This window comes from Capricornis sumatraensis, chromosome 11 (assembly GCF_032405125.1).
Source record: "Capricornis sumatraensis isolate serow.1 chromosome 11, serow.2, whole genome shotgun sequence".
In the NCBI taxonomy this organism is placed as follows: domain Eukaryota; kingdom Metazoa; phylum Chordata; class Mammalia; order Artiodactyla; family Bovidae; genus Capricornis; species Capricornis sumatraensis.
Genome location: NC_091079.1, coordinates 43,987,990 through 44,014,791, shown reverse-complemented (window position 1 = coordinate 44,014,791; position 26,802 = coordinate 43,987,990). Strand labels below are relative to the sequence as shown.

At 41.5% G+C, this 26,802-nt stretch overlaps 1 protein-coding gene and 1 non-coding gene across 7 annotated transcripts in view; one reads left to right on the top strand and one right to left on the bottom strand.

Moving 5' to 3' along the window:
- Positions 1-783: 783 nt before the first annotated feature.
- Positions 784-26,802, top strand: part of NSMAF (neutral sphingomyelinase activation associated factor) — a 65,623-nt gene continuing 39,604 nt past the window's right edge. For 3 of the 6 annotated variants that reach the window (XM_068983849.1, XM_068983847.1, XM_068983846.1), the window contains exons 1-4: positions 19,754-19,817; positions 25,888-25,966; positions 26,065-26,132; positions 26,247-26,283. Coding sequence is in view for 2 of the 6 variants with exons in the window: in XM_068983844.1 (XP_068839945.1) it covers positions 842-900; positions 19,728-19,817; positions 25,888-25,966; positions 26,065-26,132; positions 26,247-26,283 (333 nt within the window). In the remaining 4 variants the exon portion in view is untranslated. Of the gene's footprint in view, positions 901-19,727; positions 19,818-25,887; positions 25,967-26,064; positions 26,133-26,246; positions 26,284-26,802 lie in introns of those variants that run through there. The other 3 variants (XM_068983844.1, XM_068983845.1, XM_068983848.1) reach the window with 2 other exon arrangements.
- On the bottom strand, positions 16,482-16,554 carry TRNAW-CCA (transfer RNA tryptophan (anticodon CCA)). The gene has a single exon. It is a non-coding gene; the product is annotated as a tRNA-Trp (tRNA).

Genomic DNA, 26,802 nt, shown 5'->3' with positions numbered 1-26,802 from the left:
AGAGGATGAAGCGTGTGGGCAGCCAGAAGTTAGCATCCTCCCCCTGCCCCGGGGGCCTTATCCGGGTAGCAGAGCTCAGTTGCACTGCCTTCATCCTGAGGAGGAGCTAGGACTCTGCTCTGCACTGTTGGACTGCTTTCCCTTCGTCTCCCCTTCCCTCTGCCCTGGTTAGTAACTGCCTGAAGCTGCCCTTGGGAACTCAGGGGAGGCCTAGGAGGCTAAAGCATTTTTCTTCAAACATAAACAGGGACCCAGAAAGGCTTTTGTTTTGTACCCAGGAGCCACCCCGCCCCCTCACTCCAGGGTCCTGCTGGATCTCAGCTGCACCAATAGTTGGACATATCTGTGAATATACTAAAAACAACGGATTGGTACTAAATGGCAGAATTGTTTCGCGTGTAAGTTACATCTCAAACACAGCTGTTAGCAAAAAGAGAGTCATGTGACTAGTTATTTCAATTAAAGACTCAAATGTTATTTAGAACCTCCGTGGCCCACATGCCGACTTAGTTCAGGGTGGGCTTCCGTTTTCATGCGGAAAAGCAGTGAAATGGAGCCGCGGGGCGGCGGTTTGAGGCGGAGGGCCGGACCCCAGGCCGGGCCCTGGGTCCCGGGCGCCTCGGGCGAGCGCCCGCCCCTCCTCCGACCTGAGTCACGGCCGAGGCCCCACGCGGCGGGGATGCGGCGCTGAGCGCGGGCTCGGGACGCCAGGCCGCAGGCGCGCTCTCCTCGTGGGGCCCGCAGGCCCGCTGTGCTCGGCCCGCCTCCCGGGTTCCGGACCTCTCGGCCGGCGGCGGCGCCGCGGAACCCGAGCTGGAGCCGCGCGCCCCGCCCGCCCTCCATGGCGTTCACCCGGAAGAGGCAGCGCGAGCAGCAGCTGCAGCTCTACTCCAGGGAGAGGTGAGCGCCCGCCGGGGAGCGCAGAGGCCGGGCCGCCGCTGGGACTGCGGGGCAGGAGTGGCGCCGGGCTGGGCCCATCCCGCGCCGGAGCCCCAAGCCCGGGCGGCCACGCGGGTCCCGCAGCCGCGGCCCGGCTCACCCGGAAGCCGTCAGGGGTGGGGGAGTGGGTGTAAGCGGGCTGTAAGCGGGCTCGGCGGGCCCCCTCCCCCCGGTCCCGGGCATGGGGTCCCCGCACTCGGTCCCCGGCTGTTCGCTCGGGCGACACCGCGCGGGTGGCGACCACCCGCCTGCGGGGCAGACGCAGGTGCTCCCATCCCAAGTTCAGCCCCAAAGCATACGCCTGGGCCGCTGTCTGCCCTCCTGGGCCGGGAGAGAGCCTCAAAGAGCGGCCTTATTCAGAGAAAAGCCGGGGCCCAGCCCCCCACCCCCCAGACTTCCTCCGCCGAGCAGTGGACCTTCTTATGAGTGCATGTGAAAGCGCATCCCGGGGGGATTCGGGGTCCCGCGGGCGGAGGCTGAAATGGTCTCAGAGCAGTTAGGATTCAGAGTTTCTGATCCTCAGTTTCTCCAAGGGAAGCCCTTTATAAGCTCACTTCTGCTGTCAGTCAGTTTCCAGTGTATTTTGTGTTACTGAAACAGCTTGCTGGTCCTCAGATCTGTAGTCCCAGGTGCCGACTGAATCATTTTACACGTATTTTGGTTGTGGAGCCAGTTATCTCGGAGTGCTGCCAGCTTGTCACGTTGTGTGATCAGGGGAGACCCACAAAACAAATTACACACGAAATACAAGTGCAGGCGGTAAGGGCTGCCTGTTCTTGCAGCATCCATGCTTCTTTTTATAGAGATTAACTGGACCCGGTGCACCCATTCATACCTCTTTCCAGTCGCTAATATTGGCCTCTGCCAGGGTGTCCAGAGGCTGAAATTCTATTTTCCACTGTAGAGAAGAAGACATACCAAAAGCTGTATCTTGGATGGGGCTTCCAAGAACGATTTTGGTGGCATCATTAGGTTTTATCCACAGAAAGGCTTGTTTATTGACTAATAACTGGATCCTCAATAAAGGAACTCACTCTCATAAGAGGCTGTTCTGACTTCCCCTTTGAATGCTTGTTTCATGTGGAGACAGCTTGAATAGTTTCTTTGTTCAGTGCCAACTACATTAAGACTGGGTATTCTGTATTAAATAGATGAATGTTCAAATTTACATTGTAAGAACTTTGAAACACTTGAATTGCCATCGTGTTCTATGATCTAAGAGTCATTTGTAACAATTCCAGGGGCCTCTTTGATATACAGGGAAACCTGTTTTCTGCCAGTTACTTCCATGGCAGTAATTTGTGTTTAATTTGGTTAGCTGGTACAGCTCTGCAGTGTCACACAAATCTTTAAAGTCTGCACTGGCATTTCTCTGTATAATCTGCTCTGTTGCTATCCATTGATCACACAGCATGACAGGTTAGCTGTGCTGTCTGTAGCTTTCACAACCAAAATACTTATTATTCATTAGTCAGGAGGTGGCAGCTGTTTTTGAGCATCGGTAATCTGAAAAAGTCAATGCCACATTTTTTTCACTTGCCTCTTAAACTTACCAACTACCTAAATTCTCTAGTGCTCTGCTCTGTGGCTTTGCAACCTTGGATTGATGGGCACACTAACCAGGATGGTTTCTTAGAATAGCAGATTGAAGGACAGGAATATCTCACAATCTTGGAATTCTTTCTGAAAGACAAGAGTGTTTTAAACCAACTTTATTGAACTACTGATTTACTTATGGCTGCACAGATTTTCTTAGCTTATCTCTCTGTAGCAATAAACACCATTTAGCAAGATGATTGATAGAGGTCATTGACTTGGACACACCCAAGAGAACTGTTAGTTTCCTTGGAGATGTTTCAGAAGTCACTCCTGAAAAGTCCTTACTCTTCAGAGTTGCGATTTCATGGGTCCCTCTGATGCTGCTTAAGAGAGTTTGCTGCTGCTGCTGCTAAGTCGCTTCAGTCTTGTCCGACTCAGTGTGACCCCATAGACGGCAGCCCACCAGGCTCCCACCATCCCTGGGATTCTCCAGGCAAGAACACTGGAGTGGGTTGCCATTGCCTTCTCCAATGCATGAAAGTGAAAAGTGAAAGTGAAGTTGCTCAGTCGTGTCCGACTCTTAGCGACCCTATGGACTGCAGCCCACCAGGCTCCTCTGTCCATGGGATTTTCCAGGCAAGAGTACTGGAGTGGGGTGCCATTGCCTTCTCCATAAGAGAGTTTAGGTTGCTGCTATTCAGCTACTCAATAATGACCTAGAAAGGGGAAACTTGAAGTTAGCTTTTATTTCTCTTACTATAAAGTTAATGCTGATACATTTAGAGAAAGTGGTATTTCTACAAAAGTAGAAGCAGAGAGGCAGTTGAGAAATTCTTAGATTGGTGGCTTAGACCAATGTGATGGCAGAAGAAATGGAGAAAAGACGAATTTTAGATGTTTTTAGGAGGCAGAATTGATAGGCCTTGTTGGAATGGACTGCATGTGGGAGGTAACAGAGGGAGAATTCTAGCTTAGAGTTGTCTGATAAAATACAGGACGCCCAGTTAAATTTGAATTTCAGGTGAACAGTGAAAAATCTTCTAGTATGTCGCATGTGATATGTGGTACATATTTGTACTAAAAAATTTTTGTAACTTATCTGAAGTTCCAACTTAACTAGTTGTCCTGTATTTTTACTTGCTAAGCAGCAGTCCTACTCCAAGTTTCTGGTTTAAACAGCTGCAGAGTGATATCAATATTGATGATGCTTTAAAGTAAAACTTTGGGTAGTTTTCACTATTAGAAAACAAAGAGCTAATTGGCTATTCAAATTAAATACTCTGTTCTTCTGGTTAAGACTTAGATGGAAGAAATCATATTGATCTCACTGGTGTTCTGAAATGCCTTTTGCACGTGTTAATGAAGATAAATGTAAAAATCTAAAGACAGTTCACGTCTTGGAATTGTTGGGAACGGTAGATGTGTACAGTGGGTTAACATATGAGAGAATTCTACAAACTACCTCTATTTAGATATTTCTGTTTCAGGATTTCAGTTCGGTTCAGTCGCTCAGTTGTGTCCGACTCTTTGTGACCCCATGAACCGCAGCATGCCAGGCCTCCCTGTCCATCACCAACTCCAGGAGTTCACCCAAACCCATGTCCATTGAGTCGGTGATGCCATCCAACCATCTCATCCTCTGTCGTCCCCTTCTCCTGCCCTCAATCTTTTCCAGTATCAGGGTCTTTTCAAATGAGTCAGCTCTTTGCATCAGGTGGCCAAAGTATTGGAGTTTCAGCTTCAACATCAGTCCTACCAATGAACACCCAGGACTGATCTCCTTTAGGATGGAGTAAGCTAATTGTTACATATTTTTTATCTTCAGGTCTAGGAGTGGTGTGGTGGGACCACAGCTGTTTTCTTTTAAGGTGATAGAGAAATGGAGACAATTGAGGCTTTTCCCTACTGGGAGAGAGTCAGTTTTCTGTCTACAGTTTCAGAACAAATTACTTAGCTGTGGCTTGAAAGCTGTCCTTCCAGGCTAAAACATGACAATCATGAATACTATATTGGGCTCACAAATTACATTCATCATTCTACAGGCATATCTCAGACTTCAGCTTTGCTTCAAACATTCTATCTGTGCATAATTCTCTTGGTTATGCTAATGTTAAATTTCTTGCCTGATATAAAATCTTTCACTTAATATGTTGGCCAATTGTGTCTGTATTTGTTATACTAAGAATAATTGCTGAGAGGGAAAACTGATTTGTTATAGTCTGGTTTAATCATTCGTTTTAAAGACTGTTCATCCTGTTCCTTTCATACCTCTGTGGAGTTTGCCAGGTGTCGAAAATAAACTCAGAATCAGCACTCAGCCGCCAGGAACACTGATGGGCTGAGAGAAATTGACATAACTATGATGTAAAGAAATAGGATTTATTTTTCTTACATAACCAAAACACAGAGTAAAAATAAATGTTGCAAATTTTTCGATTAACTTAAAATTTACACTGGCTTTACTGGAAATACCTGTCACCTTATTTCCTTATTACTGTCTGAAATTAACTTCCTCCAAAGTGGCTACCACCACTTTTGTCTGGTAAAAAGACACCAGAATCCACACACAAATGGATTTTTAGTGTGTTTGCTATATGTTTTTTAAAATAATGTAAAATGGAAATGATCATTTAATGAATTTGTTGCTTGTTTTTTTCCTAAATACTGTTGTGGTATCATTTTTTACTCATCAGATATTTAACATTTCCAACTGATGGATTTTGAAATTATCTTCTTTTAATTTGTTTATCTGTGCTCAGTGAATAAGGTCTGTATAATAGTTTGAAATTTTGTATTATAACAATATGTAGTCAGTTTAATGTTCAATAGGATGTTGAAGATAGATTTATATTAATATTGTTACAATATCCTGTATATGGATTAACATTAAGCTTATCAATTGTTTAGATCTTTTATTTCCTTAATGAATTTTTTTTTCTGATTGAGAGAGGGTTCATGATGCTAACTTCACTTTGTATTTCTATCAACTTCACTGTAACTATTTTCAGGGTATGTTATTAAGTCTATTTAACCTTAGAATTGATGTCTTCTTAGCAAATTAAATTTTTCATCAACATACAGTGAACTTCTGGTAATAATTTTTTTCTATTTTGTCTGATATTAATATAGCTATATTTTCTTTGGGTTGTTTGCATTATATATGTTTTCATTCTTTTACTTCCAACTTTTCTTATCCTTAGATTTTAAGCTTATTTCTTACAGTTTGTAGTTAAACTTTTTATTCTTTCTGATATTTCTTCACAGATTGGCCCACTTTTGTTAATATTGCAGATATATTTGGAATCATTTTTACTTTTCTATTTTATCTTATTTTTTCCTTTTCTTGGATTAACTAGCAAGATCCCCTTGTTCCCTTTCATTTTTCCTGAATAATGTGGAAGCTATATATTCTGTTTCTGGTTTTTTTAGTGCTTTTCCTTGAAATTTTAACATTTATGTTTAACTTAAGGTCTGCCAAAGCCTTTGACTGTGTGGATCACAATAAATTGTGGAAAATTCTGAAAGAGATGGGAATAGCAGACTACCTGACCTGCCTCTTGAGAAACCTATATGCAGGTCAGGAAGCAACAGTTAGAACTGGACATGGAACAACAGACTGGTTCCAAATAAGAAAAGGAGTACATCAAGGCTGTATATTGTCACCCTGCTTATTTAACTTCTATGCAGAGTACATCATGAGAAACACTGGGCTGGAAGAAGCACAAGCTGGAATCAAGATTGCCAGGAGAAATATCAATAACCTCAGATATGCAGATGCCACCACCCTTATGGCAGAAAGTGAAGAGGAACTAAAGAGCCTCTTGATGAAAGTAAAAGAGGAGAGTGAAAAAGTTGGCTTCAAATTCAACATTCAGAAAATTAAGATCACTGAGCGACTGAACTGAACTAAGGTCTGAGGCCAATCATTCTCTTTACCCTCCTTCCTAACAATATAAGGACCTTGGGACACTTAGCTCCTTTTGTCCCATTTTAAATTATAGTCTGTTATTGTCCAGTATTTGCAGTCTATATTTTAATCAGACAGTATCATTGTCTCATTAATACGTGTATAGTTTACATGCATATTTTTCATTGTCTTGGCATTCCTTCTTGCATGTATCTTCCCTACAGAATTTTCTCTCTCCTGAAGAATGTCCTTGAGAAGTTCCCCTGATGGGGGTCTGATGATAGTAAACTACGTTTGTATTTGTCTGCCTGAACATGTCCCTATATGGCCCTTGTTTTGAAAATCAATTTTGCTGGTTGTTAAATTCAGCATTTTGAAGATCCTGTAATAGGCATGTGACTTGTTGGAGTAACATTGGATGGGGCAGGGAAGACCCAGCAAAGTACAGATAGATCAGTAACCTGTGTGCCCTGCCCTCTGGGTGTGGCTCTTAGCCCCCAGCAGGGTCAGGCTTCACACATCAGGAAGAGCCTGGGCCCCGTGGGGTGACCGAGGGCCAGGATACAGAGGGGTTCTTATGCTGTGATGGAGCCTTGCTCTCCAGGTCCCATGCAACTTTTGATGCCGTGGGTTGGCCTGGCCCCTCCCCTGGCTTGCTCAGGGGCTGTGTCAGCCTGGAACTTGAGTCTGCATGACACAGTGGATGAGGGTAGGGTGCGTGTATCTGTAAACATGGTTAGGGGCTCGCCAGCACTTTTCTGGCATGATTAAGACACTGGGGTCCAAGCCTTTTTGACCCAGACTGTTGCCAGTAACACAAGACCAGAACAGGTTTCCCTGGAGCTTTGCAGGGCGCCACCTTCTATCTGGGGAGATGAGCCTGCGACACACCCCTGTTGTTCAAGTCTCATTATTTGTTAGGAATCTGCCCTTTCTCTGGCTGCTTGTAAGGTCTTTTCTTTGTACTGTTTTGCTGTTTGCATGCATAGACACTTCCTTCAGTTCATCTCTGCTAGTTGGGGCTCCTCAAGCTGGGATAGTTTTGGAAAATTTGTAGCTAAATCTTCAGCTCGGGGAATATTGCTTCTCGTCACTCCTTAAGCCCCTAATCTCTCATAACAGCTGTTGAATATGTATCTTGATTTTTCTGTGTTGCATGTAGGTTATTTAAATCCATCTTACAACTTTTTCACTAGTTGCCTAATTTGCACTAAGGTTTTAATTTCACTTTTTTTTTTTTTTTTTTTTCTGTTTTTGGCTTCCCTGCGTGCCTTATGGGATCTCAGTTCCCCAACTAGTGGTTGAACTCAGGCCCTCGGCGGTAAAAGTGCCGAGTCCTAACCACTGGACACCCAAGGAATTCCCTAATTTCACTAACTATGTTTGTAAATTCCTAATTTCATTTGGTTCACTCACAGCTGCCTTGGTCATTTTTTATAAAAGTCTGATCTTTTGTGTTTTTGATGTCCTATTTCTTTTAACTTATTCTTGTAATGATTGGGCTTCCCTGGTGGCTCAGATGTTAAATGAAGTCGCTCCGTGGTGTCTGACTCTGCGACCCCATGGACTGTAGCCTACCAGGTGGCTTGGTCTATGGGATTTTCCAGGCAAGAGTCCTGGAGGGCTCGAACCCAGATCTCCTGCATTGTAGGCAGACGCTTTACTGTCTGAGCTACCAGGGAAGCGCATCAGATGGTAAAGAATCTGCCTATAATGCAGGAGACCCAGGTTCAATCTCTGGCTTGGAAAGTTCCCCTGGAGAAGGAAATGACAACCTACTCCAGTATTCTTGCCTGGGAAATTCCATGAACAGAGGAGCCTGGTGGGCTACAGTCCATGGGTTGTAGAGTCAGACACGACTGAGAAACTATCCTTGTAATGGTCAGATGCAGAAAATGAATTAACTGTAGACTTGACAGGTTTGACGAGGGGTCTGCTGCTTGTACTGGCCTTCATTTAGTCGTTTTACTTCTTCATTTGTTTAATGGTTTTCGATGGTGGCCTCTTTGAATTTATTCTTGGAGATTTTGGTTTAATGAGTGCTTTTCCCAGCAAGTGTTTGCATGTGTATGTGCCTGGGATTGGGGGAGAGACAACACTGGTTTGCTCTGAGTGTTATTGGGCTAAGTAGGTAGTGTTAATTCTAACCCTAATGTGTGTTAAGGCAGGCTTGTAGTCTCAGGCTGTAAAGGAGACTTACGTTGTTCCCTGCCCAGGGCCAAGGTCCTGCCATATCCCTCTGGGAAGGTAGGGTGGGTGGTTTTTTATTTTCATCCTCAGTTCAGTTCAGTCACTCAGTGGTGTCCAACTCTTTGCGACCCCATGAACTGCAGCACGCCAGGCTTCCCTGTCCAGGCTTCCCACTAGCTCCCAGAGCCTGCTCAAACTCATGTCCATCAAGTCAGTGATGCCATCCAACCATCTCATCCTCTCTCATCCCCTTCTCCTACCGCCTTCAATCTTTCCCAGCATCAGGGTCTTTTCAAATGAGTCAGTTCTTCACATCAGGTGGACAAAGTATTGGAGTTTCAGCTTCAGCATCAATCCTTCCAATGAATATTCAGGACTGATTTCCTTTAGGGTTGCCTGGTTTGATCTGCTTGCAGCCTAAGGGACTCTTAAGAGCCTTCTCCAAAACCACAGTTCAAAAGCATCAATTCTTTGGGGCTCAACTTTCTTTATAATCCAACTCTCACATCCATACATGACTACTGGAAAAACCATAGCCTTGACTAGATGGACCTTTGTTGGCCAAGTAATGTCTCTGCTTTTTAATATGCTGTCTAGGTTGGTCATAGGTTTTCTTCTAAGGGGCAAGCGTCTTTTAATTTCATGGCTGCAATCACCATCTTCAGTGATTTTGGAGTCCCCCCAAAATAAAGTCTCTCATTGTTTTCATGGCAAACAAATAGGGAAACAATTGAGTGATGGGACTGGATGCCATGATCTTAGTTTTTTGAATGTTGAGTTTTAAGCCAGCATTTTCACTCTCCTCTTTGATTTTCATCAAGAGGCTCTTTAGTTCCTTTTCATTTCTGCCATAAGGGTGGCATCATCTGCGTATCTGAGGTCATTGATATTTCTTCTGCCAGTCTTGATTCCAGCTTGTGCTCCATTGAGCCCGGCATTTTGCATGATGTACTCTGCATTTAAGTTAAATAAGCAGGGTGACAATATACAGCCTTGAAGTACTCCTTTCCCAATTTGGAACCAATCTGTTGTTCCATGTCTGGTTCTAACTGTTGCTTTTTGACCTACATACAGATTCCTCAGGAGGCAGGTAAGGTGGTCTGGTATTCCTATTTCTTGAAGAATTTTCCACAGTTGGTTGTGATCTACACAGTCAAATGCTTTCACATAATCAATAAAGCAGATGTTTTTCTGGTATTCTCTTGCTTTTTCTGTGATCCAACAGATGTTCACCCTTAGAGGCTGTTACTTTAGGGATCCTAGCTTTTTCTGCTCCTTCCGTCTCCCTGTCTCAGTCGCCTCCTGAATTCAGGCTCTGCTGCTCAGACAGTTGGGGAAAGCGTCCTCCAGTGACTTGCTGACTTCTTGGTTTCTCTCTTCCAAGACCTTCCCTTACTTTTCCATCACCTCAGCCAAACATGTGAAGTTTTCAGTAATCCAGCAGTTTTAGAGGCTGTGTATTGAGATTGTTTCTTTGGAAATTTAATCTACCATGATGCCCAAAATGGAATTCCTGCTGATTCTTTAAACTCAAGTTTATTTTATTAATCTATAAACCCACTGGTACTTCCCTGGTGGCTCAGACACTGGTTAAGAAAGGACTTTTGAGGTCATCTAAGCTATAGCTCCCTGCCCCTCACCTTATCGTTGGAAGCCTGAGAAAGCAAAGTGGTTTGACCAAGAGTCCAGTAGCCAAGACATGGCTGTGCTGAACCTGAAACAGATGTCCTCTGATCCAGTCCAGCCCCCTTTCCACCGCAGCATGCTGCTCCTGTTTTACATCCTGGGTCAGTGCTTGTTTTTATGGTATCTTTGACATTTAGAACAATTCAGGAATGCTCCAAGCCTGGTTCATGGAGACTTGGTACCTTGTTACACTAAGTGTGCTCTGTGGCTATCCTATCAGCTCCGTCTGGGAGCCTGTTAGCAAATGCAGAATCTCAGGCTCCTATCAGACCTTCTGCATCAGAATCTGCATGTTAACAAGATCCCCGGGTAATTAAAGCATGAGAAGCCCTGCTGGAGATAACAGTAATCAAGCATTCGTCTGGATTTCCTATTGTTGGTTCCTTCAAACTGTCTCTACCTTTATCTTCTGGATGGTGTAGAGAACCCTCCTGGAAGGAAGCCTGCTCCCAGGGCTGTGACTCTTGGTGAAGAAACTGAAAGACCTTGAGAAACACAGCTTTAGTGCTCATTCTAGATTAGACAGATTATTTATAAACTGAAGAGGAAGTTGTCACCCATCTGCAGCATAAACTCACTGTGAAGTCATCCAATGCTAATCTAATCTCTTTTGACAGAGTTCTGACTGGTGGGTTGGGAAAATGGAGTAGATTCAGTTCTGCTGAATTTTGGCAGAGAGTAAGCTATCCTTTTGTAGCAGAATGGAGAAAGGAGAAATTGACGTTCACAGTTAGGTGGAGTAAGATTCATTTTTTCAGAGGTTGCTGTCAAATGTACATTATTGGGGGCACATTTCTAACAGTGGGTCACAGAATTGTGTTCTCGCCCTTGTCCGTTAAGCATTTTCTTCATTTCATTCCTTTCATTCCCTGCAGTGGAATTCCAGAGCCCTAACCACTGGATCACCAGGGAGTTCCCCTTAATTTCATATCTTGTTTCAGAGGCCATTTTAAGAAATGCTCAAGTTAGTTAAACCAGCTCTCCAGGTAGGTAGGGGGGGCCCTACAGTCTGGCTAAATCCAGATCGTGTTGAAGTATTCAGAGTAAAGATGCAGATAGAGGACAGCCGGCCGTGAACACACTCCTAACGTGAACTGGCACATTTTCCCTTCTCTCAATCTCCTCAGCATCTCCAACCTAGAAAATCAACTGACTGGCAAAACCTTCGGGCTCCGTTCTGAATACTGTTTGCCAGTGGAGTGTTGAACAATCATTGAGCAGCTGTGAATGCAGCCTTAGCTCTGAGGGCTGCCCGCAGTGACCTTGTTTCACATTGTTGGTTAAGTGTTGAGCAAGATGCTTTATGAGAATGGGCCAGAATCTTTTTCACGAAAGCTCAATTGCCGAATGAGTCAGTTTATCTACAGAAAATGCCACTACAGCTCTGTAAACATGGGTTGAACTAAGGAATACCCAGAAGCAGGACCCAGGGTCTCCTAAAGAAAGAATTTATAGTCTGTTATACTGATATAACACTAATGGCTGAGATCATAAAATTATAAAAGGGTTTTTAGGTTCTTTTTAAAGCGTGGAAACTTTTACTCCATGGAACGCAGTTTGAAAATCATTGTTCAAAACACAGTGTAAATTTATGATAATTTTTACATACAGAAATTCTCAAGCAGGTATAATTCAACATTTCAGTAAAAAGGAAAAAACTCTGAAAGGTTTCTTAATTCTTTAACTTTGAATAATGCGATTTAGTTATATCCCTTCATTATGTGTTGTACATTTCTTACAAAATAGGCATATTGGTACATCATGGAGGATATAAATCATTTACCAAAATAATGCCTTTAGTTCTATAGTACCTGATGTGATATTTTCATTGGCCAAAAAACCCACATACTTCAACAAAATAAAAAAAAAGTTTTTAACCCTTTTATTTAAAAAAAAGCACTTAAGATTCACTATTTTTCACTTAAGTATTTACGGTTTTAAGTCACAGTATAGTAGTATTAAGTATGTTCACATGTTGTGTGGCAAATCTCTAGAACTTTCAGTTCAGCTCAGTCACGTCCAACTCTTTGCAACCCCATGAATCGCAGCAGGCCAGGCCTCCCTGTCCATCACCAACTCCCGGAGTTCACCCAAACTCATCTCTAGAACTTCAAATCTTGCAAAACTGAAGCTCTATCCTTCCCCCAGCTCTCTTGGCAACCACCATTTTGTTTTCTCTTAGTAAGAGTCTGACTATGTTAGATTCTTAGATAAGTGGAACATTGTGGTATTTGTCTTTTGGGAACTGATCTATTTCACCTGGAGCAGTGCCTTCAAGGCTCCTGCATGTTGTAGCATGTGACAAGACTTCCTTCTTTTTTTTTTTTAAGGCTGAAAAATATTTCACTGTATGTGTATGCCTCATTATCTTTACCCATCCATCAACAGATGCTTAGATTGCTTCTGTCTCTTAGCTGTTGTGAATAATGCTGCAGTGAGCATGGATATGCAAATATCTCTGATACATTTTCAGTGCTTTTGGATATATATTCATAAGTGTGACTGTTGGGTCAGAGGGTAGTTCTTTTTTTATTTTTTAAATGTTATTGGAATATAGTTGACTTACAGTGTTGTATTAGTTTCAAGTGTACAGCTAAGTGATTCAATTATGCGTAAAGATATCTTCCTTCTTTTTCAGATTCTTTTCCCATATAGATTACTGAGTAGAGTTCCTGTGCTATATGTCAGGTCCTTGTTGGTTATCTATTTTCTATATAGTTGTGTGTATGTTAATCCCAAGCTCCCAGCCAGCCTTTCCCCTTTGGTTACCATAAGCTTGGTTTCAAAATCTGAGTGTCTGTTCCTACTTTGTAAATAAGCTTATTTCTATCAGTATAAGAAACTAAATTCCACATATGATTCATATGATATTCGCCTTTCTCTTTCTGACTTTGTAGGACAGTCTCTAGGTCCGTCCACGTTGCTGCAAATGGCTTTTCATTCCTCTTTATGGCTGGTTTATGTTCCACTGTATGTATGTACCAGATCTGCTTTATCCATGCTTCTTGTTGATGGATGTTCAGGTTGCTTCTATGTCTTGGCTGTTGTATATAGTGCTGCGATGAACATTGGTGTGTGTGTATCTTTTCTATTAGTTTTCTCCAGATATATTTCCAGGCGTGGTATTGCTGGGTCTTATAGATCGAGTGCCTGAAGAACTATGGACTGAGGTTCATGACATTGTACAGGAGGCAGTGATCAAGACCATCCCCATGGAAAAGAAACGCAAAAAAGCAAAATGGCTGTCTGAGGAGGCCTTACAAATAGCTGTGAAAAGAAGAGAAGCGAAAAGCAAAGGAGAAAAGGAAAGATACAAGCATCTGAATGCAGAGTTCCAAAGAATAGCAAGAAGAGATAAGAAAGCCTTCCTCAGCGATCAATGCAAAGAAATAGAGGAAAAGAATAGAATGGGAAAGACTAGAGATCTCTTCAAGAAAGTTAGAGATACCAAGGGAAGATTTCATGAAAAGATGGCCTCGACAAAGGACAGAAATGGTATGGACCTAACAGAAGCAGAAGATATTAAGAAGAGGTGGCAAGAATACACAGAAGAACTATAAAAAAAAGATCTTCACGACCAAAATAATCATGATGGTGTGATCACTCACCTAGAGCCAGACATCCTGGAATGTTAAGTCAAATGGGCCTTAGAAAGCATTGCTATGAACAAAGCTAGTAGAGGTGATGGAATTCCAGTTGAGCTATTTCAAATCCTGAAAGATGATGCTGTGAAAGTGCTGCACTCAATATGCCAGCAAATTTGGAAAACTCAGCAGTGGCCACAGGACTGGAAAAGGTCAGTTTTCATTCCAATCCCAAAGGAAAGCAATGCCAAAGAATGCTCAAACTACCGCACAATTGCACTCATCTCACACACTAGTAAAGTAATGCCCAACATTCTCCAAGCCAGGCTTCAGCAATATGTGAACCGTGAACTTCCAGATGTTCAAGCTGGTTTTGGAAAAGGCAGAGGTACAAGAGATCAAATTTCCAACATCCGCTGGATCGTGGAAAAAGCAAGAGAGTTCCAGAAAAACATCTATTTCTGCTTTATTGACTAGGCCAAAGCCTTTGACTGTGTGGATCACAATCAACTGTGGAAAATTCTGAAAGAGATGGGAATACCAGACAACCTAACTTGCCTCTTGAGAAACCTGTATGCAGGTCAGGAAGCAACAGTTAGAACTGAACATGGAACAACAGACTGGTTCCAAATAGGAAAAGGAGTATGTCAAGGCTGCATATTGTCACCCAGCTTATTTAACTTCTATGCAGAGTACATCATGAGAAACGCTGGGCTGGAAGAAGCACAAGCTGGAATCAAGATTGCTGGGAGAAATATCAATAACCTCAGATATGCAGATGACACCACCCTTATGGCAGAAAGTGAAGAGGAACTAAAAAGCCTCTTGATGAAAGTGAAAGAGGAGAGTGAAAAAGTTGGCTTAAAGCTCAACATTCAAAAAATGAAGATCAAGGCATCTGGTCCCATCACTTCATGGGAAATAGATGGGGAAACAGTGGAAACAGTGTCAGACTTTTTTTTTTTCTGGCCTACAAAATCACTGCAGATGGTGACTGCAGCCATGAAATTAAAAGACGCTTACTCCTTGGAAGAAAATTTATGACCAACCTAGATAGCATATTCAAAAGCAGAGACATTACTTTGCCAACAAAGGTCCATCTAGTCAAGGCTATGGTTTTTCCAGTAGTCATGTATGGATGTGAGAGTTGGACTGTGAAGAAGGCTGAGTGCCGAAGAATTGATGCTTTTGAACTGTGGTGTTGGAGAAGACTCTTGAGAGTCCCTTGGACTGCAAGGAGATCCAACCAGTCCATTCTGAAGGAGATTAGCCCTGGGCTTTCTTTAGAGGGAACGATGCTGAAGCTGAAACTCCAGTACTTTGGCCACCTCATGTGAAGAGTTGACTCATTGGAAAAGACTCTGATGCTGGGAGGGATTGGGGGCAGGAGGAGAAGGGGATGACCCAGGATGAGCTGGCTGGATGGCATCACTGACTCGATGGCCATGAGTCTGAGTGAACTCTGGGAGTTGGTGATGGACAGGGAGGCCTGGCATGCTGCGATTCATGGGGTCGCAAAGAGTCAGACACAACTGAGTGACTGAACTGAACTGATGGTAGTTCTATTTTTAGTTTTGTAAGGAACTTCCATACTGTTCTCTGTAGTAGTAGTACCAGTTTACATTCCCACCAACAGTGCAGGAGGGTTCCCTTTTCTCCACACTCTCTCTCCTGCATTTGTTGTCTATAGACTTTTTGATGATGGCCATTCTGAGCCATGTGAGGTGATAACCTCATCGTGCTTTTGATTCTGGCTCTAGGCATGGAGCATTAGAAGCCAAGCCTTTTAATGAATAGGAGTCAATAAACATATCCTGGTTGCTAGAGCAATTAGATGACTTGGAAGGACTAAAGAGTAGCTAAAGAAGCAGGTGGAGAAGGAAGTGGCAACCCACTCCAGTATTCTTGGCTGGGAAATCCCACGGACACAGGAGCCTGGTGGGCTACAGTCTGTGGGGTCACAAAGAGTCGGACACGACTGAGTGACTAAACAACAATGGAGAAGCAGGTGGTGAGAGATGCGTGAATCTGTGGGTCTGTGAAGGAGGATAGGAGCCATCTGCCCACCAGAGGGAACCTGGATATGATAGTTGTAGCTTTAAATTTTTTGAGGAACCTCTGTACTGTTTTCCAGAGCAGCTACATCATTTCACAATTCCACCGGAATTTCTCCACATCCTCACCAATGTTTGTTGTTTTGTAATAATGTATGAGATTGATTTGCAGCGTCCTGATGATTAGTGATATTCAATATCTTTTTTATACACTCTCTGGCTATTTGCATATCTTTGGACAAGTGGACCTTTGCCCATTTTTTAGTTTAATTTTTGTTGAGTTATAGCAGTTCTTTCATGTACTGGAGAAGGAAATAGCAACCCACTCCAGTGTTCTTGCCTGGAGAATCCCAGGGGTGGGGGAGCCTGGTGGGCTGCCGTCTATGGGGTCACACAGAGTTGGACATGACTGAGGTGACTTAGCAGCAACAGCAGCAGCGGTAGCAGTTCTTTATATGTTCTCAATATTAACTCGTTATGAGATACATGGTTTGCAAATATTCTCTCCAGTTTTGTAGGTTGCCTTCTCACTTTGTTAATATTTGGGTGCACTGGGTCTTAGTTGCAGCACGTGAAATCTAGTTCCCTGACTGGGGATTGAACCCAGGCCCCCTGCATTGGGAGCATGGAGTCTTAGCCACTGGACCACCAGGGAAATCCCTCCATCTCACTTTGTTGATTGTTTTCTTTGCTGCAGAGTAGTAGTCATACTTCCGCGTCATAGAAGTCGGATGTGGTTACACTAATCTATTTTTGCTTTTGTTATGCTTGCTGTGTCATAGCCACGAAATCATTGCCAAATCCAGTGTCATGAAGGTTTCCCCTTATTTTTTCTCCTGGAGCTTTATAGTTTCAGGTCTTAAAATTAGGCCTTTAATTCATTTTGAGTTAATTTTTATATATATTATGAAGGGTTCAGGATCGTTCTTTTGTATGTCAATACCCAGATTTCCATTTGTTGAAGAGACAGTTCTTTCCCTATTGTGTGACTTTGGGTCCCTTGTCAAAGATCCGATCAATACTAGAGTATTTCTGAGCTCTCCATTCTGTTCCTTTGGTCTGCATGTCAGCACCACATTGTTTAAATACTGTAGCTTTGTGATATCTTTTGATACAGGCACTGTGAGACTTCCAGCTTTGTTTTTTATTCTCAATTATTTTAGCTTTCTGATTCTGTATGAATTTTAGGATTTTTCTTTTCTATTTCTGCAGTAATTGCCATTGAGAGTTTGCTAGGGATAACACTGAATATATAGATTGCTTTGGATGGTATATACATTTTAACAATATGCTTTGGCTAGTATGACATTTTAACAATATTAAAGATACGATTATATCTTATTTCTATGGAAGAGCTGGCTGTTTATGAAGGCTACTTGTGCTACATAGCAACAAAATTGTGCCATTGTCTTATTGACAAATACTTTATTTTACCCTCACTCTAAGAGAAGTGGGGAGATGAAGGAGGAGGAGGAAGGGTTGCCTAGCTCCAGCCCAAGCAAAGTATTTCAGCTTATTAAGATATTAATACAAGCTAAAGATAAAGGGCAAGGTACTTAGTAACTATCTCTCTGATTTATACCTTCCTGGAAATTATCTGATGCATCAAAGGATGTTCCTAACAATCCTAACTTTGGTGATTGTATTGAAATTCACAGTAGGTACTAATGGTGAGCATTTTACACTGAGCTCTGGCAGTGTAGCCTATGATTAATTCTTGTTCATGAATTTTACAGTGTGGAACAGGCCAATAAAAGTTGCCTGTTGTGATGGTAGAGCTGGTTCCTGCTGTGATTATTCTTAGTTTATGAGTTATTTTTCTGTTGGTTCAAAACTTTTAAGTGAGCCATATCTTGGTTTATGGATATAATTTCTTCTTTGTAAGGATATTAATTATAGTCTTTGGACCTTTTTTTTCTGTACACGTTTCTAGTCCTTCAAGTTGTGTTCTTCTGCTTGCTTGGTCTATTTCTTTCACACTGGAAGCTGGTAATCCTGGGGTGTCTTATATTTAAGGGTGAAGCATGTAATTCTCGTGGGCAGGCCTCTTCTGCTGGGCTTGAGTGTGGGATGATGTTCTTTCAAAAGCTGGCAGCCATGGGTCTTTTCTCTAGCACTAGTTTTCTCCAAAGAAAATCCACCAGACTGCTACTTGGAGTGTGATATGTCTTCCTGATTTTTGTGTAACCACCTTCTCATGCTCTGCACTGTGCTTGATGTCTAGTTTGGAGCCTCCTGTTTAATTTTGTTATTGAAAAACTGTGTCGGGAGAACTACCAGGGGAGGAATCTGGGTGACTAGCCTCATTTGGACTTTCAGCATCACCTTGACTTCATCCCTGCCTTCTTGCTGCCTTGTTCCTGCAGTCGTGGAACTTCTGGTTTTCTCCTGACTGGTGCCTTCTCTGGAGGCATCAGCTCTTCTGGTTTCCGGTCACTGCTAATTCCTCCATCTACTGTCTGTTCACTTTCACGGTCTTGCTCACAAACTTACTGTTATTTCTCACTTGCTGGTATGCCTCTCCAGTTTTCTTTAGTCTATGGCTTTTTACTATTTAAAACATACTTTTGTTTACATTGTGGTGGTGTTTTCAGAGGGAGCAGAAATGAACCATACATATTTATTCTGCTGTATTTAATCTAGAGGTCTATTCTGCCGTATTTAATCTAGAGGTCTATTCTGCCGTATTTAATCTACAGATCTGTTCTGCCATATTTAATCTAGAGGTCTATTCTGCCGTATTTAATCTAGATGTCTTTCCCTCTTACACAGGAACTTCAAGACCCAGCTCAAGTGCCACGTTTTTTCATGAAAACCTCTCCCTCCCTGTAGCTCTGGGTGCTCTCTGTGTTTCCAGGTCCTTACCACAAAACAAAACAGTTGCTTCTACTTCTTTGCCATGTGTTTCCTTCTGTGGCCATACAACTAAATAATACTTTTCTTTAACGCTTTGTTTTTAAAAAAGCACTTGAAACTTTAGAAGGAACTATTTTTCAATCCCATTCAGTTTCAACTTGCTTAGTTTATCTATGTCATAGTCATTATGTGCAAGCATTGGGTTGGTTGTTGAGTGAGTCAGTCATGTCCTACGCTTTGCAACCCCGTGGGCTGCAGCGTGCCAGGCTTCCCTGACCTTCACCATCTCCCAGAGTCTGCTCAAACTCATGTCCATTGAGTCGGTGATGCCATCCAACCATCCCATCCTCTGTCGTCCCCTTCTCCTGCCCCTCAGTCTTTACCAGCATCAGGGTCTTTTCCAGTGAGTACAGAGGAATATCTAAAGATCTGCCTCTCAGAGGCTGTGCTCTTGTGAGTGTAGCAGGAGGCACTTGCCCACCCACGAGCCAAGACCCTGGAGTGGTGTGTGTGGTACAGAAGCCTAGGGTGCGGTCACAGGGAACAGAGGACAAGAACCCTGTAGGTGGGAAGGCTCCAAGCTTTGTTCAGGCAAGAATAAGTTTTGTTTATTGAAATTTGGAGTTTCTGTAAAGAAATAATAGATCCACTTGGTAAACAGATTTGGAGAAGGAAATAGCAACCCACTCCAGTATTCTTGCTTGGGAAATTCCATGGAGAGAGGAGCCTCGTGGGCTGCAGTCCATGGGATCACAGTCAGAGGTGACTTAATGACTGAGCAACAAAACGGTTTTATTTTTGGCATAGCTAGACAGGTCTTTCTGGATGGAGAGGCATGCCTGGCATATAATACACTCTTAATAAGTATTTTTTGATGTAATAGATGGAAAAGCACTTTGGGAACACATGTAAAATATTCTGCTTTCTTAATATGTTAAAAAAAAAAATAACTTTTTTTTCTCCCAAATGTAGATTTTCCTTGCTCCTGCTTAACTTGGAGGAGTACTACTTTGAACAGCACACGGCTCATCACATTCAGCACAAGGGCAGCCAGAAGGAAAGGTAAGGAGTTTTAGATCTCTGCAGACTTACAGACTTTTCTGTTGTCTGTTTTAAAATTAAATGTATGATCATACAGTTTTTCCCTTCTTTTATATTGGGAAACTAATGAGAAGAAAGGGATTTATAAATCCAACGTATGGATTGTCATAACTTAAGATATTTTCTAAAGCTGAAAGTGAAAGTTGCTCAGTTGTGTCCGACTCTCTGCAACTCCGTGAACTATAGAGTCCATGGAATTCTCCAGGCCAGAATAGTGGAGTGGGTAGATTTATCCTTCTCCAGGGGATCTTCCAAACCCAGGAATCGAACTGGGGTCTCCTGCATTGCAGGCAAATTCTTTACCAATTGAGCTATCAGGGAGGCCCTTTCTAAAGCTAAATGTGTACTAATTCCTCAACGGTTGTGTCTGGTTCTTAAATCCACCCGATGGGGCCCTAATTCATTCCATCACTTTTTTTTTGCATCCCTTTTGTCCTTGTGTGCTCAATTATTTGGGTTATGGTGTTTTAGAGTAATGATCATAAAACATCAGTGCATGTGGTGTAAAAATCAGTACTTTCAAATGAATAATTTGATTTGAGCTAGAAGCAAAACCTCTAGAAGCAAAATACTCTGTATTTTAATTATTATTGTTTATTACTGTAAAAGTAGATTGTTTCTTTGGCCACACCATTTGAAAGCTATTTGCAAAAGTATATAATGAAGTATTTTTTTGTTTTTGTTTTTGTTTGGTTTAAAATGCCAACTTTGAATTAACTAAAATGTATCTGTTAATTCTCTTGGTTTGTCACTTAATAACTATGGGCTACAAGTTAGAACATGCTTTAGTATTAGATAAACACTTTACTTTTTACCATTTTAAAAATGAAATATCCTTTAATCCTGAAAGGATCAAAACCATGTTCAGTTCAGTCCAGTTGCTCAGTCGTGTCCAACTCTTTGTGACCCCATGGACTGCAGCACGCCAGGCTTCCCTGTCCAACACCAACTCCTAGAGTTTACTCAGTGAGTCAGTGATGCCATCCAACCATCTCATCCTCTGTCGTCCCCTTCTACTCCTGCCTTCAATCTTTCCCAGCATCAGGGTCTTTTCAAATGAGTCAGTTCTTCGCATCAGGTGGCCAAAAGTATTGGAGTTTCAGCTTCAGCATCAGTCCTTCCAGTGAATATCCAGGACTGATTTCCTTTAGGTTGGACTGGTTGGATCTCCTTGAAGTCCAAGGGACTCTCAAGAGTCTTCTCCAATACTACAGTTCAAAAGCATTAATTCTTCGTGTAGTTTTTGTTTAAATCAAAACTGTGTAGTATTTGTTTAAATATAAACCAAAGTAAAACTCAGCTTTTTGTTTGATAGGTTTGGGCATATCTGTTTCCTTGGCATTCAATCATATTATATAATTATTTTTCTAATTGAAAATAGAACCTTGGCTTTTTACCTCTAGAATTTTTAACATATTTTTTCTCCTAATTTCATATCTTTTACTCTCCCAATGCTTCTCTGCTCTCTGTCCTAATAATGTCCTTCTTAAAATTGAATACATTATTGAAGCACAAATATAAGCAAGCAAACTGAAACCTGTTTTTGTAATTTTCAAGTTATTATTAGGTTGAAATGGTACGGTTCCATGGAAGTGAATTTGGCAATATTTAGCAAGATTGCATGTAAATTATCCTATTGATCTAGCAATGCTACTTGTAGGAAACTCCCTCAGAGATGCAGAGATGCACTAGAAAGTATATAAATGGACATATGCCCAAGATTATTTATTGTAGTACTACTTGTAATAGCAAGATGCTGGAAGCAGTTTAGTGCGTGACTGAATAACTTACGGAATGACCACATACTGGAGTATTATGAAACTGTAACAAAGGAATGAAGACGTTCTGTGTGTTACTGTACTCCAATACATATTAAGTGAAAAATGCAAGGGAAGAATATTTTGTGTTGGATGCCATCTTTCATATAAGAATGGGGCAGTTATATTGATTATATTTTTAAAAGTGAAATATATATATATATTTTAAAGCATAAGCAAAAAGCTAATGGAAATGGTTATCTACAGAGAAAAAGGAGGGATCAGGGGATAATACTGAGATGACAACTAGATGCCTCTGAATGTACCTTTTTTTATAGCTCTGTTTTTGGAACCATAGGAATATTTATTTGCAATATAGAATTTATTTCTTTATTAAATCTCAGGAGAAGCAGAAAATTCTAAAAATTAAAAAGAAAATGAAACTAGTGAACCTAACTATATATAAAGCTGGAGGATTAATCACGGAAAAGAATTGTTTTAATCAACTTCACAACGCAATAATTTGTGTCTCTGGTGAAATATATTTTCAGTTAAGGAATAACTGCAAAAAATGTTGTAAATTGTTTTAGTAGTAATATTAAGTATTTTTGTATTATTTTGGAACTGTTTTATGCACACAATTTTATATAGTTAGAGAAAGCAAAATGCCAAGATCGAGATTTTCAGTATAAAGGAGATACAGATCTAATATTAAAGGAGTTAAGTAAAAACCTTGGGATCTTTGATTTGAATTGGTAATGCTTATATGGAGTCATATGCTTTTCTTTTAAAAGAAAGTGGTTTCTAGCTCTGCCTTCTGAAAAGACCTAGAAACAGCTCAGTAGCAATGAGCTACTCTGTGAATGCCTCTCTCCAGTAAAAGGAGTGAGGGCTCTTTGGAGAAGCGCCTGAGTCTAAGTGAGGGGCAGGAAATGTGAGGGAGGCAAGCCTGTAACATCTTGTTATCCTGGCAGGTAAGGAAAAATATCAAAAACGATTGCATACTGAATTAAAAGGGCACAAGGCCACCCTGAAAAGTTGGGCAAAAAAAAAAAAATGGAGCAGATTGAGCATCAAAAAAGAATGACTATAGGAGATTGGAATGTATCATAAGGACTCAACTCCATGAGTTCCTAATGATATATATATAATATAAATAATTTCATATGTGTATATATATGTGTGTGTGTACCATTTACCTTCAAAGGATTGTACACTGACTCATTTTTCTAAAACTTGATAAAAAAGATCAAGCATTTTTCCTGCTTTCCTTGTACAAATTGTATTTCAGGGTGATCAAATCATAGATAATTAAAACTGTTCTTTGATAAATTCTAGATAACAAACCGGAGAAGGCAATGGCACCCCACTCCAGTACTCTCGCCTGGAAAATCCCGTGGACGGAGGGCCTGGTGGGCCCATGGGGTTGCTAAGAGTCGGACACGACTGAGGGGCTTCACTTTCACTTTCATGCATTAGAGAAGAAAATGGCAACCCACTCCAGTGTTCTTGCCTGGAGAATCCCAAGGACGGGCGAGCCTGGTGGGCTGCTGTCTATGGGGTCACACAGAGTCAGACATGACTGAAGCGACTTAGCAGCAGCAGATAACAAACACTGAAGGACTGTTAAAAATTTCAATCCCTTGTGAATCAGGGATCGACAGACTATGGTCATATCTGACTGCCACTTGTGTTTTTTAAATAAAGTTTTATTGGAATGCAGTCACAACCACTTGTTTACATCTTATATCTGGTTGGTTTTCTGCAACAACAGGGAAACAGAGCTGAATAGAGACAGATACCAAATGGCCCGCAAAGTCAAAAATATTTGCTGTCCGGCTCTTAACTGAAAAATTTGCTAACCCCTGACCTAGACGTACTCTTCAGTGGCTGCTAAACTAGCAGGTGAAAAGCTGCTAAGAGATATCTTAATGCACGTGTCAAGGTGGGTATTATCTGAACCCACTGGGGCCTCCTGATGTGAGGGCAGTACATGTGCACTGCCTCTGACATAAAGGAAGTGGGATAGATGAAAACCACAGAGACGTGTTTAGCAAAGTCCAAAAACTGGGGGAATGAACACTGCCTTAGATTAAGAGATATTAGGAGACATATCGGCTAAAGGAAATGTGGGCTTTGAACAAAGCAACTATAAAAAACAGTTGTAAAATAGATTTGAACCCTGACTTTATCCTGGATGACATTAAGGAATTATTATTTTTTGTAGATGTGTAATGATGGTCATTTATTGAAGGACTTGAGAGATTCATGTTAAAGTATGTTTAGATGAAGTATTGGAGAAGGAAATGGCAACCCACTCCAGTGTTCTTGCCTGGAGAATCCCATGGACAGAGGAGCCTGGTGGGCTACAGTCCATGGGGTCACAAAGAGGTGGACGTGACTGAGCACAACACAGCAGATGAAGTATAGGAGGTCTGGGAATTTATCTAAAATCCAGGAGGATTCTGGGGTGTTAGACACAAAACAGGAACGACTGCATGTTAACAGCTGCAGGAACTAGTGGATTGGTACTTGGGAGTTTTCTGTTCTATTTGTATTTCTTTAGCTTTTGGCTTAAAAGTACTTCAGTTATTATTAGGTAATTTAGGGTGTTAGAGAAGTAGATGCAATTAACAGCATGGAAAAAATGAGATAAAAATCAACATTTAAAAGATCCTTTGAGGAAAAAGAATTGTAGACTATATCATGGCCTTTACCGTGACGCTTCTCATCCATTTGGTACATATACATGTGTACTCAGAGGCAGACCTTTCTCAGATTGCGATGGGGCTTTATCCTGTGGGCTAGGAAGCCATTGGCGTTTTTGTAAGCCAGGAAGGATGTGAGATTTCTTGGCAGAATAATTGACTCAGGGAGGGGACACAGGGACAGGGAGAGCAGGTGGGTCTTTCTAGAGTCCAGGTAAAATAATTGCTTCAATTAAGCGACCCCTGGGATGGGCAGAGTGAGAAGGGTTCACTAGGACACCAAGGAATGGCTAGAGAAAAGGCCCAAATGTCATACAAGTAATTAAAAAAAAATCCATGGAGCTTTCCTTGTAGACAAAATAGAGTCTTGGAAACTAAGGTGATTTTTTTTTTTTTTTAAGGTTTCTTTTCCCCAGCATTTCTTAACCTGTGTTCTGATTACATAATAAATATGTAATTTATTACATATTTTGCATATTTGCAATTACATATATTGTCTTGGTCTGATCATTGATAAAAGTCATTCAGTCAGTAAAAGACAATAAAGTGTAGCTTTTTATTGGCTTCAGGCTAGTGAGGCACACTGGCCTCTAGCATGCTCAGGCAGGCGTCCCCCTAGACTTACTAGAGTCTTATCCATGTTCCAGGAAAGGAGAAAAATGGTCGACAGCTGATCTATTTGGTATTATAGTAGTAGGCAGATCGTCTTTAAAATTGCTTATTCTCATAGAAGCAATTTTACCCTGAATTCCTATGTACCCCAGAATCACTGCTAAAAGCATTTTATATGCTAAATTCAAACTGTTATTTTCCCATGGTTATAAATAAGGAAAAAAATCCCTTACCTAATCAATGTCAGGTTTAAAAAGGATTAGGGTTACAGTATGGTCTTCTGAATAGGTGTTTAAGATGTAGGAAATTCAAAGTCAAAAGAATTAACCACAGACAGGATGGAATCAGTGTTTCTTAAGGATCAGAAAACTGCTTCACATTCATGTAGTTGTGAGGACCAAGTGAAGTGATAATGAATAAAATACCCAGGACAGTCCTCAGCCAGTGAGACTGTATTACAACATGTGGAGTTTCTTTAACCTCTAGGGAGGAGGTGATGGTTGTTGCTTAGTTGCTAAGTCGTGTCTGACTCTTGGCAACCTCATGGACTGTATGTAGCACAGTGCACTCTTCTGTCCTCCGCTGTTCCCCAGAGTCTGCTCACATTCCTATCCATTGAGTCGGTGATGCCATCTAACCATCCTCTGCTGCCCTCTTCTCCTTTTGCCTTCAATCTTTCCCAGCATCAGAGTCTTTTCCAGTGAGTAGGTTCTTCATATCAGGTGGCCAAAGTATTGGAGCTTCAGCATCAGTCCTGCCAGTGAATATTCAGGGTTGGTTTCCTTTAGGAGGTGAGGATAATTATTTTGCTATGTTGTCCAACCTTTCATACCTTTGTCTTTGATCTTTTATTAGTTGATGCTTTAGTCAGCTACATGCTGTTAAAATGGGTTATGATTCTTCTGTGACTCCTGTTATGTTCGTTAATAATATCCCTTTGTACTTTATCTCTAGGAAAATCAGAGGCTCCTTAAAAATATGTTCAAAATCAGTTATTTTTGAACCGGATGCAATATCCCAACCCATCATTAAGGTAAACACACTTTCAATGTGAAGAGAAATAGCCCTATATTTGTGTACATTTTACCTTGTCTTATTTTTATAACCTCTCTCTCTCTCAATTTTATACAGATTCCTTTGAGGGATTGTATAAAAATAGGAAAACATGGAGAAAATGAAGCCAATAGACACTTTGCAAAGTATGTCACTGTCACGACTGTTTGACTTTACTTCTACCAAAAAACTGTGTGTATATGTGTATGTATATATATATATATATATATATATTTAATGACTTTTATCTGCATTTTTAGGACAGTATCTGGGGCGATTTCACTCATTTTCAGCCAGGTAAGGAGACTTAGTAAATATTTTCTCTAACCTGAATGAACATTTAAATGAATAAATACATTATATATATGTGTGTGTATGTATGTATGGGCTTCCATATACACACTCTTTTAGCATAATGAAATTATTTGTACAAGTCTCAAATGAAGACCGCTGGAAAAGATGTTTAAATTCTTTTAAAATTTAGTCACTGGGAAATATGTTTGAGAAGGTGTGATCCCTGCTGAGATCCTTAACATTCCTCAGGTAGGTAGGTGAGTGGGGGTGTGTGTGTGTGTTACCTGCTGGCTGTGGGTTCACCCTTAGGAGTCCTGACGGCGTGTGAGGTGGAGGTGAAGGACTGCAGGATCTCGTGTAGCCTCGTCAGGATTTAGGAGGCGGGAGGCCAGTGCCCACCGCTTCAGTGAGCTCAGGGTGACTCGTGATGGCAACCCAGGCACGACTCGGGTTGTGTAGCCTTGTCGAATTATAAAGCCTTGGAGTCGTGACTTTTTATTCATTTCATGTTTACTCAGTATA